General features: G+C 40.4%; 3 protein-coding genes across 4 annotated transcripts; 2 read left to right on the top strand and 1 right to left on the bottom strand.

Moving 5' to 3' along the window:
* Positions 1–1,036: 1,036 nt before the first annotated feature.
* Positions 1,037–5,336, top strand: LOC141835054 (transcription factor bHLH128-like). 2 transcript variants are annotated; one of them, XM_074722491.1, is made up of 6 exons: positions 1,037–1,453; positions 2,024–2,361; positions 2,744–2,875; positions 4,045–4,110; positions 4,290–4,358; positions 4,988–5,336. In XM_074722491.1, the coding sequence occupies exons 1-6, from the start codon at positions 1,123–1,125 to the stop codon at positions 5,042–5,044; spliced, it is 993 nt and encodes a 330-aa protein (XP_074578592.1). In that variant the 5' UTR covers positions 1,037–1,122; the 3' UTR covers positions 5,045–5,336. The 2 variants fall into 2 exon arrangements, with proteins under 2 accessions (XP_074578592.1, XP_074578588.1); XM_074722487.1 differs by having other exon boundaries at positions 2,021–2,361.
* A 675-nt stretch (positions 5,337–6,011) lies between these two features.
* Positions 6,012–9,371, bottom strand: LOC141812714 (uncharacterized). Its single transcript, XM_074700726.1, has 7 exons — positions 8,830–9,371; positions 8,563–8,747; positions 8,085–8,165; positions 7,922–8,008; positions 7,710–7,842; positions 7,551–7,622; positions 6,012–6,371 (listed from the first exon to the last, which is right to left on the bottom strand). The coding sequence occupies exons 1-7, from the start codon at positions 8,897–8,899 to the stop codon at positions 6,238–6,240; spliced, it is 762 nt and encodes a 253-aa protein (XP_074556827.1). The 5' UTR covers positions 8,900–9,371; the 3' UTR covers positions 6,012–6,237.
* Positions 9,372–10,890: 1,519 nt separating this feature from the next.
* On the top strand, positions 10,891–11,708 carry LOC141840369 (NDR1/HIN1-like protein 13). The gene has a single exon (XM_074728375.1). It carries the CDS (start codon positions 10,896–10,898, stop codon positions 11,685–11,687), a length of 792 nt encoding a protein of 263 aa, XP_074584476.1. The 5' UTR covers positions 10,891–10,895; the 3' UTR covers positions 11,688–11,708.
* The last annotated feature ends 704 nt before the right edge of the window (positions 11,709–12,412 follow it).

Here is a 12,412-nt window from a genome sequence, read left to right as displayed (position 1 = left end):
CCATCTGCTCAACGACTTTGGCGCTTTTCAATGTATTCTATATTCCCAACTACTCATTGACCGTTGACTGTACGTATGTGTGTGTATATATATATATATATATATATATAGACGATTTTGATATTTTGCGCGACTGTCTCTTGCGCGCCCGTGCATGACTCGTGATCTACCATCCATCACGTGATCGAGAGCCAGATCTGACCGTCCAAATGTGAAAATACACAGTTCGCCCGCCCAACCCTGTCGCTTCCGCCCGCCCTTGCCTCGATGTCCGATCACTGCCGGATCGGACCCGATCGACGTGCCACTTCACCGGCGCAAGTGACACATTGGCCGATGTCGGATTCTGGCCGGATTGTGGCCTGAATTTGGCGTAATTCGGCTAGAACGCGGCCAGCAGTGGCACGTGGCATTTTCCGTCGCGATTTGGTCAGAATCCGACTGCGATTGGGTCGGAATCCGACTGCGAGGCCGGAAACGCCACGTGCCACTGCCGACCGCATTCCAGCCAAATTGCGTCGGATTCCGACCACAATCCGATCGGAATCCGACACCGGCCGACGCGCCGACAAGTGGCACGTCGATCAAGCCCGACCTGGCGGACGGCGGTGATCGGACGACGCAGCGAGAGCGACTGAAAGCGGTGGGGGTCGGTTGTGTTGCGTATGGGATCGCGCAACGTGGGTAGCACAAAATATCATTTATATATATATATATATATATAATTTTTCTTAATTAGTTATTGTTTCAATTAAATAGATAAAAAAGAAAGAAAGATATTTTGTATGTGGTCTGATCATCCACTTGAGGATCAAAAGCCAAGTCCACTTACGCTTCTTGATCTTCTTCTATCGAAGTCAACTCCCATCTCTCCTTCCACAGGGTTCTATTCGAGAATCACTAAAATCCAGCCCTCCGTTCATGTTCCCCACTCCGGTCCCTGCGCCTCTCAGTAGATCCCAGCCCTTCGTTGGGGTTTCCTTTCCTGATATAATAATGCATTCTTCTTCCTCATCGCGTCGCTGGATCCATTCCCTAATAAGGAAGCTTTTCCTCTCTCTTCCTCCTCCCTGGTCTCTCTCTCTCTTTACTCTCTGACTCCCTCTCGTGTGCTCGGAGGCGATGAATCATTCGCTGTCGGGGGGAGGCCGGCCGGTGGTGATGGGCCCTCCAGCTGGGCTCGCGCGCTACGGCTCGGCCCCCGGATCCTTCCTCGCCGGGATCGCTGACTCTGTCATCGCTTCCAGCGGCGGAAGCGGATCGGAGCGGTCTCCCGCCTCCGCCGGATCCGAGAGGATGATGACCCGGTTCTTCGCCGGCGATTCGCACTGCCTAACTTCCGAATCAAGCTACCGGAGTCCGGACGGCGACGCCACCGCCACCGCCGGATCCCCTCTGGTCCGCCACAGCAGCCTGCCTTCGGCCTTCTTCTCCCATCTTCTGGCGGATCAAGGTGAGCATCGATTCCATTCCCCTACGCCTTTCTAATCCAATGCCTGACGAGGACAGCCTACGTTTCGGGTAACCGGTGGAACGAGCTTCCTGCCCCGTGTTTGTGCTGTGACAGCTGATGGAACCACGCCCAATTACAATGAACGTTGGATGTAGATCTCCAGTAGAAAAAAATAATATCATTTTAGTGGGTCATGGCTCAGCATCATCCAGGGCTATAATAGACTTTCTGCAACAGTTTGGATCTTTACTTGTCTTGTGAATCCTTTTTAATTGTCTTCTAACATGACGGAGATCTCAGTTAAACTGCTAACAAAGTTGACTCAGTGACTTGCTGAAACTTAAAGAACTTTGCATGGTTGGCCATGTTGCTTTTGCTTAGACTCCACCCAAACATAAAAAAGTCTATGTAGAAATTAAAATTTTCAAATGGATCTTTCATTGCTTATCTGAAACTAAGAAACTTGGTGGTTGCTGCATCAAATTTTTACCATTCTTTGTCTACTTTTATGCTGCTTCTGTCTCCTTTCCTGTTTGTTAAACTGATTGAATTTGCTGTCGCTGCCAGCAGGTCTTTCTAGTGCGAGGATGATTGGAAGTTACTCTCAAACAGGCACAGAAAACCTCCATGTATTGGCACATAGAAGGCAACGTGCCCAGTGGGGCTTCTCAAGGCAAGACTCCTTGTCACAAATTTCTGAATTGAGCATCCCAGAAGTGGAAGAGAGTGATACATACCATGACTCCGACGAGGCAGCTGGGAATGCCAGCCAATCCTACATTTCTAGCAACTTTCAATTGGGCTCATGGGATGATACCAATTCAATTACATTTTCTGCTCCACAAAGCAAAAGGATTAAGTGCAATAATGAGGATATAGTTGCTAGCCTCAGTGACATTCATTCACAGGTAAGGTGCTCATTACTGCCAAAAACATCAAGGATGAAACACCATCACTGATGAAACATGTCTGAGAATGATAATTTAGATTTAGCTTTGAAGTAACCATAACTACGGCCTATTAGTACTGAATACATTGTTATCATTAATCACAGTCATCTTGAAACAAAATTTTAATGATTTGGACAATGAGGTCTGATGAAACTTCGCTGCTGTGAAGTTGGCTGTCAACAAATGCTGAAAGAATAAGAAGAAAATATAAAGCAAAAGTAGTGAAAACTTTGCCAATGCCCTGCATTGGCTCAAGATAGTAGTAGACCCTTAGGAACCAATTTGGATTATTGTTATCTTCATCTGCATCACCTAATCATGGATTATCTGATGGTTGCAGTTTAACCTTCCAAGGACATCATCAGAATTGTCTGAGTTAGAGAAATATGTTCAGATCCAACAAGATTCAGTCCCTTGCAGAGTTCGAGCTAAGCGTGGTTGTGCAACTCATCCCCGGAGCATTGCTGAGAGGGTTAGCTCATATTTCTGTATCTTTCTTTTAAGCTCCTAGACAAGTAATCTTTGATATATGCTTGAAACAATATGTGCAAGTTGGTAGCCATAGATTATCCTTAAGCAAGCACAGAATAATATGCAAAAAAAAAAAAAAAAAGTAGCATGGAACGAAACAAGGAAGTGAAAGAAAGATATTAACTTGTTTGCTTCCTTGCATCATTTGACAAAAATATGGAACGCTCACTGGTCAAACTGAAGCTAGTTTAGGTGAGTTAGTTTATATAATTATGAAATGAAAGCAGAAGTTTCGATCTCTAACTTCAATAAATTAAAATTTATAAAAGAATTGTCTTTGTCCATTTCCCATGTTTAATCTCACCTTAGTGGTAACATATTCACAGGTTAAAAACATTTAATTTTATATAGAAAACGGCCTTCTACCTTGGTCTTCTCGAGCCAGCTTGCTTGCATGTGCCTTGGTCAATGTGGCTCATATTTTCAACAATTTTATTACGATATTAAAATTTCCTTTCTTATATTTTTGATAGTTTAATTCTGACTTATGTATATTGTTTATGATTTAATAAACCATAGTCTTGATATTGATTTTTTTTGGTTTGTGAAATATTTTATTTTTCAACTTTTGTTTTGTTTTTTGTTTTGAGAAATGAAATTTGAAAATCGAACAGAAAAATGAAATAAATATTTAACATTAATGAGAGATGAATGTTGTCAAAAAGTTAATGGTAGTTTTTCTTTTCTTTTCAATTTTTTTATTTAAAATGGTGAAATTATAAAGAAGAATCTTTTACAACTAAACAAGACCTTAATATTCTTTTAGTATGAAATTGATGATTTTGCAATTTACCCTAGCGTTATAAAACTGGTTGAATAAAAATTAAATACTAAAATTATTTTAGCTTTAGTTTGGCAACACTTTCCAAGTTTAAACTCAATTAAGCATCTTAATTTAAAGTTGACTGAAAAAGTCAATTTGAATTTGTGTTAGAAGGAAAATATTATGTGACTACTTGACATTCGAATGGCCATGAAAATACTTGAAACTAACTGTTCTCTTGGTTTTCAAGCTCTGAACATCACAATCACCAGCTTATTTTTTATGATTTTGTTTCTGTCCACTCAACTAAAGAGCTATTCATTGAATTTTTCTGGCTGTTTTGTTAGGAGAGGAGAACAAGAATTAGCAAAAGGCTGAGGAAATTGCAAGATCTTGTGCCTAACATGGACAAGGTACCCACTAGAACACGCAAAATAAATGTCGTGTTTCAAGTTGCATCCATCTTTAAGTGAGATAATAGAATGTAGATAAACAGGGTTTTGCAAAACTCACGCTTAATCTCTTTACATACGAGTTAAAAAGATAACATAGTCACTGCTACTTAGTGATGTTTCTGTTGAATTCATTGAAGCAAACGAGCACATCAGACATGCTGGAACTGGCGATTCAACACATCAAAGAGCTGCAGAGCCAAGTACAGGTGAGTTTTGATACTCGAAAGAATCACTTATTACCCTAATCTTGAAGGCAATTTTTTGAAAATGCATGAACAAACATATTCAAATATGTGTAAACATTAAACTGTTATCCAATATGACTAATCACAGCCGTTAGATAATGCAATATTTTCCTACAAACGTAACTAAACATCACACATTTACTTGGTATTAAGCATCTTTTTGGGTGCGTCTTTGTATGTATTCATATGTTAGATTTATCGGCCCCTATAGCACTTGGGTCCGTTTACTCTAAAAGATGGAAAGATGATGGATGAATTAAAAGTGAAAAAAAAGAGTGACTGTAAAGAAAAAAATATTTAAATCCACTTTTTTTTTAAAACAAAAAAAAACTTGTTCATCCATCTATTTATCTATCCATGAGTAAATGAAGCTTCTAAGCGTTTAGCCAACTAGGTGTATTCATGTACACTTTAACCAACATCAATATACAAACTGTAATATCAGTAGCTCAATAGAAAATGTGGTCAGTCATGAATTATCACTGTAAAAGCCATCAAAACTAAATTTGGCTCAACATTTAACCATAAATTGGCAAATGTATCTGACATCTCTAACACTCTCTCTTTTTTCCATTTCTTTTATTCTTCAGAACCTTAAACAAGAACAAACCAATTGTACATGCACCGCGAAGCAGGAAAAGGCTTGAGGCCGGCGACTATGCATGCAAACGCTGTGTATTATTGTTGTTGTGTTCCCTGTTTTCTTTAAACAAATCAAGGATACAAGATCACATTGCCTACATTGTACGCATACATGGATCTAAGGAACTATACAAGGGAGTTGTGCACTGTTATTATTGTGCTTTTCTAGTTAAGCTAGACAATTCCTCGCAGCAAGTATGTTGAGGGTTTATTATGATATCGTATAGGACCTTGCTGATTGTAGGTGACAAGTACATTCTAATAATATCAGCTCCATAAGTATTGTTATTCAGGCAATTTGCTACTTGAATCTGGTTCTGGCATCTCTTTTCCGATGTTTTACCTACTAGAATGAATTGCAATTTCCCCTGGTGAGCAGGTCTCGATAACACACAAAGCAAGCGTGATGATATACCATTTTTTTTTAGAATGCATGCTTAAAGATGATAGTTATTTCGTGTCACTCTTACTAACTCATGAGTAAACACAGCAATGGATCACATACAGACCAAATATGAGCTATCCTGGATGTTCCTAGGCTGACTCTGCCTTTACTTACCACCAACCTAGGAGATTGAGCCAGAAGAAGAGCCCAGGTTGATCCCACCCCAACCAAGGCTGAGCCAGCTCAAGAACAACTTGGTTAGTACAATGAGTCAAGATATATGTAAAAACTGTTTTAAAATTATGAAAAATATAAAATTAAAAATTATAATAAAAATTGGCCCCGTCCAGGCCGCTTGTGGTCAATGCGCAATTCAAGGCCTAATGGACGTGTGCAGGCACACCTACTCAGACTGCTGAAGATCATTGTGGGTATTTTCACTGAAACAGACGATTCTGAAGGCCAGATTAGACAGAACATTTATGATAAAGGAACATTCAATCTTACCAGTGAACAATCACATTTATGATAAAAAGAACATTCAATCTTACCAATGAATCCGCCAAAACAAAGACTTAAGCCTGGAGGATCAAGGTGAAACATAGACTGCTCGAAGGGCAAATTACAGCAGACAAGTTAGCCAAAGAAGCAAAACGCTCAAGAAGTAAATGTCTAACTTTGACAGAGCTACCATGGAGCATCGGGAGTGCAAGAGGGGTTTCTGTAAGCTCCAAGGATTTTCTATACGTATTTTTTTTTCTGCTATGGTTGAATAAAAGACCAACTATCGATAATACAAGTTGGAAATTAGCATCATTTGGAACCAAAACCAAACCATTTTGCCAAAAAGAACTTGTTTTTCCCACGGGTTTCACGTTCCTTCCCTGGAAGAGGTCCTGGATTTGGAGTCCGAGGTGGGGCCACAACGGGGAGAGGCTTTTCCCTTGCTGCAACAATAATATCACACGCTCTAGGAAGGCTAAACTCAGTGATAAAATGAATATAATTTCTTATGCTGTGATTTCTTTTTTTCTAAAAACAAAAAGGAATGATTTCAAGGTCGAGCTGCTTTTGTGAATTTGCATATTTAATACATTTGTACTTCTTTTTTTTTTTTGGCTAACAATGAAAATTGCAATATGTTTTTATTCTGAAAATAAGTAAAAAAAAAGTTACAACTTTATGGTAACATAAATGGCTACTTTGCGACTAGCAGAATTTGCCTTTGAATGTTCAAAGTAGTAGCAGGTGACTAATTGGGGGAAATGAACAAGGCCTTCAAAATAAACAAAAATAACAGTGTTTGTAGCTTCCCAGATGCTAAAGTCCAAACTGTTGGAACTAACAGATTTCTAGAAAAAAAGAAGCCTAACCGAGTTTAGTGGTTTTTGACTTTTCACGATCTAGGGATTAAATTTCAACCTCTTGGAGGATCCGTTTTTTGGTCAAATCAATCCATTCAATTTACAATCAAAGTATAGTCTGCACCCACTAAATATATTTCCTGCCACTCCCACTGAACCACTGAATCCATGTGTCTATATATATATATATATATATATATATATATATATACTAGGGGAAAGTTCAGTGTTTTTTCAATATTTAGTGAATAATTCGTCCAATTCCTTCACTAGGAAGTTCTATCATTAAGTTGGTAATTTTCCCCTTAGTAACGGTATAAAGGTATCTTGTGCGATAACCTAGTATGTTGATTGATTATTTATTCTTCTTAGATGCTCCTCTCTTCCTTCACATCACCTCTCACTCTACTCTCTTCCTCCACTCCCTCTTTCTAATGGCTCATTGTTAGTTCATAGCAATTCACTGATGATCATGTTGTATTTATTTCTCTAATGAACACTCATGTAATACAGTGATAAACTTTTAATATTTGAGATTAAAACATGTTTCAGACTAATTAAGTTTGGAGAAGTAGTGAGCCTGAAGTAAACATCCTAACAAAAGTAAACAAAAAGTAAACTTTCAGGGGATAATTTTGAGGAAGTAACATAGAATGACACCATAACTCAAGATTACTCGGGTGAAATGAAAACAATTTACGAAAACAGAATCATTTCTATAGGGCCTAGAAAAAACAAAAACAGTAATTTTGCATAACTTACAGTCATGAGTAGCCTTTCCATAATGCTTATTGAGAGCTTCAAGAAACAAACTGTCCTTGTGATGTTGCATCACTAGTTGAAAACAGATGGCAAGAAGATAACAAACTCAAAAAAGAGTTGATAATTAGATCAAAATAATTATGAATAATTAAAGATTACATTGCTCAAACAATTCATGTCTGTAGTTGGGAGAAGAACCAGCTGAAAGCAATCGTACTGCCTCTGCATCTCTCTTTGCAACAAACGAAGATGTGGCATTAAGATTATGTGTATCCAAGAGAATACCTGCAAGCTGGAGACAGAATAATGATCGCTAGAACTTGCAAAAGAGGGTGAAATCAACAATAATATGACTCAGATTGTGGGTTTACCAATAGTTTTTTCAAGTTAGGATTCTGAAGTAGATCATAGGCTTCTTCACAGTAATTATCTGTGAGAATTGTGCACAGTGAACCCACCTATGCAAGAGAGAATGTATGAGAACTTTATAAACAAATAGCTCTGTTCTCAAATTTTCAAACAGTGATCAATCACCTCATTCTTAGTTTTAAGCACATCTTGCCCGATAACAAGCATACTTAATTGTCTGTTCATCAAAAGATTACCAAGATCTACCTGATTCACGCACGAAACAAGAAAATAGTCGTGAGAAATGAACACAGATGATCACTGACAATAGATTACAAAAGGTTAAACTACATCGAGCATCTTAAGCATCAGATACTAATTTAATTTTCTTTGGATATAAAGGTATAATAATGAATATCATGAGTCGAAAACTTCAACTGTCACTGCGAATACAAGCATGCAAAAGAGTAGTGAGGCCTCAAGCATATCACTTCAGTATTGATCACAGAGGAGATATCGACCTTATGCATCATGGAGCCATGGAGGCTCCAAAATGAAGATTGGCACCAGCAGACATGATAAGCGATGTTTGGAAGCACTCAAGCACACATGTAATGTTGTAAAGAAATAGTAGGTCTAGAAAGTAAAAGGTGACAAAAGTTACCTCGTCAGCAAAGAGCAGTGCTGAAGCATCAATACCAACATGGAAAAAGAGCCAAGCAGCTTCTTCATGTTTGTTCATCCTCCCTCTCTCAATGTTCACCACTGGTATCACGGCCACATCTTCCTCCTCTCTATTCTGCAGTAACCATGCATAACATATAGCCGCCACCATCGTACTCGTCGTGCCTATCAAAGAAACAAAACCCTAGTTGGAGAAATTTGTGGTCGAATGATATGGAGAGAAGAGCTTATATGAATTTATTCAAACCATTCGACGATCCGGAGAGGATGATCTTGGCCTTGGATAGGACTTCTCCACGGGAGATCCTCCCGATCATTTTCCTCTGCCCACTAAGGAACGCGTTGATCTGCTTCACATCCCCTGGGGACAGCGCCTCCCCTACCCGATACCCGGATTCCAACGCGGACGGGATGGATCTACCGTGGGAGGATCTCTTCTCCTTCTCCGGCAGAGAGAGCGTCTCCAGTGAACACGTCGTGGAAGAGACAGACCTCCGATGTGCCGACTCCACCAGATTCCTCGGAGGCGACAGAGCCAGAGGTGAGGCATCCTCCGGCGGAGGCAGCTCAGGGGAGCGGCTGCGGAATGTGCGACGGGAAGTAGCCGCGGGCGATTGAGGCTCGCAGGGAAGATCTTGGCGGAAGCGGGAAGTCCGACGAACCGGAAGCTTCGGCGGGAGCGACGGTGGCGGATTGGAGGCAGTGGCAAGCTGGGGTTCGCCGGAGGGCAGCAAGGAATCGGAAGAGGAAGGGTTTCGATTCTGGCGCGAGGACGACCGCCGTAGAATCTCGTCGCTGATCCCTTCCAGCGTCTTGTGCCTAAAGACACAACAACGTAAGCATCATCATTATTAAAATATACTTTTTTTTGTTTTCTTTTTCGTTTTTAAAATTTACCCTATATTTTAATTATTTTTAATTCATCGTTTGCATTTGGATAAATATTATTAAAATAACCTTTATAATTAATCACTAACACTTTTAATATACAAAAGTGTTGTTGAAATATATACTTAGTAATTCTTATTAGCAAAATTTAAATGAAGATTTTAATAATATTGATAAGTGCGAAGATAAAATGAGAGAATATTTTTTAAAATAATAAAAATGATGGTAAACTAAAATTTATTTATTTTTTAATATCCCAGCCTCGTACCTCCTCGCGGATCTCGACAGGGGATCCTTCCGATCAAGCAACGACGTCTTCGCCGCCTCTCTCTGATCGGAAGAGGCGAACCTCGGCGACCCAAAGAACCTCGCTGGAGAACCCGGCTGCCCGGCGGACGAAACAGTCACTATCTTCTTCGCCTCCTCCAGCCACTCCTGCGTCAGCCGACCGGTGTGATTTCTGCCACCGCCGCTGCGCATATTCCTCTCCACCACCACCACCTCCTCCTCCTCCTCCTCCTCCTCTTCCTCATTTGTGCTTATTCCTCCTCCCATATAATACTCTCGCATCTTGTTCACGTCAGCGGTGCCGAAGAACCAGTCGTTCATCAAGTCCGGAAGGTCCGGGAGTAGCTCGCCGGCGGCCACGTCCCCTCGCTTCTGGGAGCTCATTTTCTTGGAGTTGGCTCCCTGCACCATGAGAGGAAATTAACTAGCGATCTGGGAAGCGATGGCTGGGGCTGGAGATGGACGAAGAAGAGTTTTATGCAACAAAAAGACTGAGATCACGAGGCAAGCAGAGTCCAACTAACGCTGCAGATGGTGCCTGATTGGAAGGCCGGCCGTTTGAACCAGTCTTCGAACACAGAAACAAACCGGCCGCCGTGAATGATCGGGCCGGGCATGTTTGGGCCCGAACCGGCCCAGTTAATATTAAGCTTATTATTGTGTTTAATTAAGTCTCTTCGGCAATAAAATAAAAGTAATAATATTGCAGCTATTTATTTATTTATTTATTTATTTTACATGGAAATATGCATGTCCATAACTTTGCTGTGGCGAGTAAATAATAAAATAATAATCGACAATTAAAGTAATTCAATTATCTTTATTGTTTAGAGTTGGCATTCCAATAAAGGAAAGCCAAAAAAGGAAGTAATCAAAGGCGTAATCTAAGGATTCCAAACCCGTTCGTTTCCAGCTGTTGTTGACCAATCCAATCCGTGTCCGTCCTTTTCGTTTTCCAGAAAATTTTGTGTGTAATTGCAAATTGTAATCCTTTTATTTAATTTAATATTTAGTATTATCATATAATAATATATGGCATTTAATCCGTAATATTTATATGCGGGAAGTAATCTTCCGCGAGATTCTCCTCCTCCTCCCCTGCCCCTTCTCCAACGCACCGCCTCTTCGCCGGACACGATGTTCTCCGACCGCGTCCACCCACACTCTCCTCCGTCGCCGGAACGATCCCTCTCTCCCCGCTCCTCCGACTCTTCATCCCAAAGCTTCATCCCCAAACTATCGCCGCCGCCCGGAGACTACGTCATCCAGGTCAAGAAGGACCTCATCCTCCGCGTGCCCTCGCCGGAGAACATCCACCGCGTGTCCCTCTACGCACGCCGCTCCGCTTCCCGCCGCCGCCGTCGCAACCTCCTCTACTGCCTCGCTTCGGCCGTCGCCTCCCTTTCTGTTATCCTCTTCCTCGCCGCCGCCATCATCCTCTACTTCGTCTACCATCCTAAAGAACCCGTAATCTCCATCGACGCTGTCTACATCAGGAACTTCAACCTCTCCGCCGCCGCCCTCTCGCCGAAGTTCGTCGCCACCGTTCGATCGCTCAACCCCAACCAGCGGCTGGGCATCCATTACCTCAGCAGGGGCGAGGTGACGGCGTCCTACGGCGGGGTCAAACTCGGCGACGGCGCTTGGCCGGACTTCTTCCAGGAGAGGCGCAATGTGACGATGTTCGACGCAGACCTATCGGCGTCGGGGATCGTGCTGTCGTCGGCGATCCGTCAAGACTTGGTGACGGCTGAGAAGCGCCGTCAGGTGCCGTTACTCGTCGAGGCGTCAGTGCCTGTCCAGTTTAAGGCTGGCGCTGTCACTAGCTGGACCATCACCTTCAAGCTCCGGTGCGACGTGACGGTGGATCGTCTAACGCCGGCCTCCAAAATCGTTTCGGAATCTTGCGGGGTCGAAATGCAAATTTAATCAATATTATTACGTCATGTTTTGCGAGAGATTTGTAAACATGTTTTTGAGCCTAATATTTTACCTAAAAAAGAAGAAGAAAATAATTTCCCTGATTAATAATTCCAGTGTTATTTATTTTTATATTTTAATTATTCTCCAAGTGCATGAATTAGATTTTAATTTTGAGCTTCTCCTATAATTAAGTTGGTTACGATATAACAGTTATTGAAGTAAGTAAAGATTGAATCTTATTAAAGATGAAATACTTCTTTTATCATGATCAATTGTATCTTCTTCATTTATTTTGAAGAATTTCAATTTTGAATTGTATTTGATGTTGAAAAATTGCATCGAATATTAAATGTGTTAGAATTATTTCAATAATTTAGAAATAAAATATAGAAATTATTTCCTTCAAGAGTAAAATATTTAGCCTTGTTTCCTATTATATTCTCCAAATAATAATTTTTTATCCATTATATAATTTATATTATTCAAATAATGTATTTCTCCCTAATGGGATAAGACTTGGTTGTTGTTGTTGTTGTAGTGTGTTTCCAATAAATTAAATTTAACTTTAAAAATATATTACATTTTGTAAAGGAAATTATAATACGAAGAAATATATAAAAATAAAGTATGAATTTCTTTAAAAATAAAAGAAAATTAATTTATGTAATATGGATTTTTTATAAACAAATAAATGCAAATATTTAAATATATGAAAATGAACGGCTTATTAT

Source organism: Curcuma longa, chromosome 1, assembly GCF_044706935.1.
Source record: "Curcuma longa cultivar G26 ecotype Majalengka, Jawa Barat chromosome 1, ITB_CL_G26_1.1, whole genome shotgun sequence".
NCBI lineage: Eukaryota > Viridiplantae > Streptophyta > Magnoliopsida > Zingiberales > Zingiberaceae > Curcuma > Curcuma longa.
The sequence above is the reverse complement of the archived record's forward strand: the minus strand, read 5'-3'. Positions and strand labels throughout refer to the sequence as shown.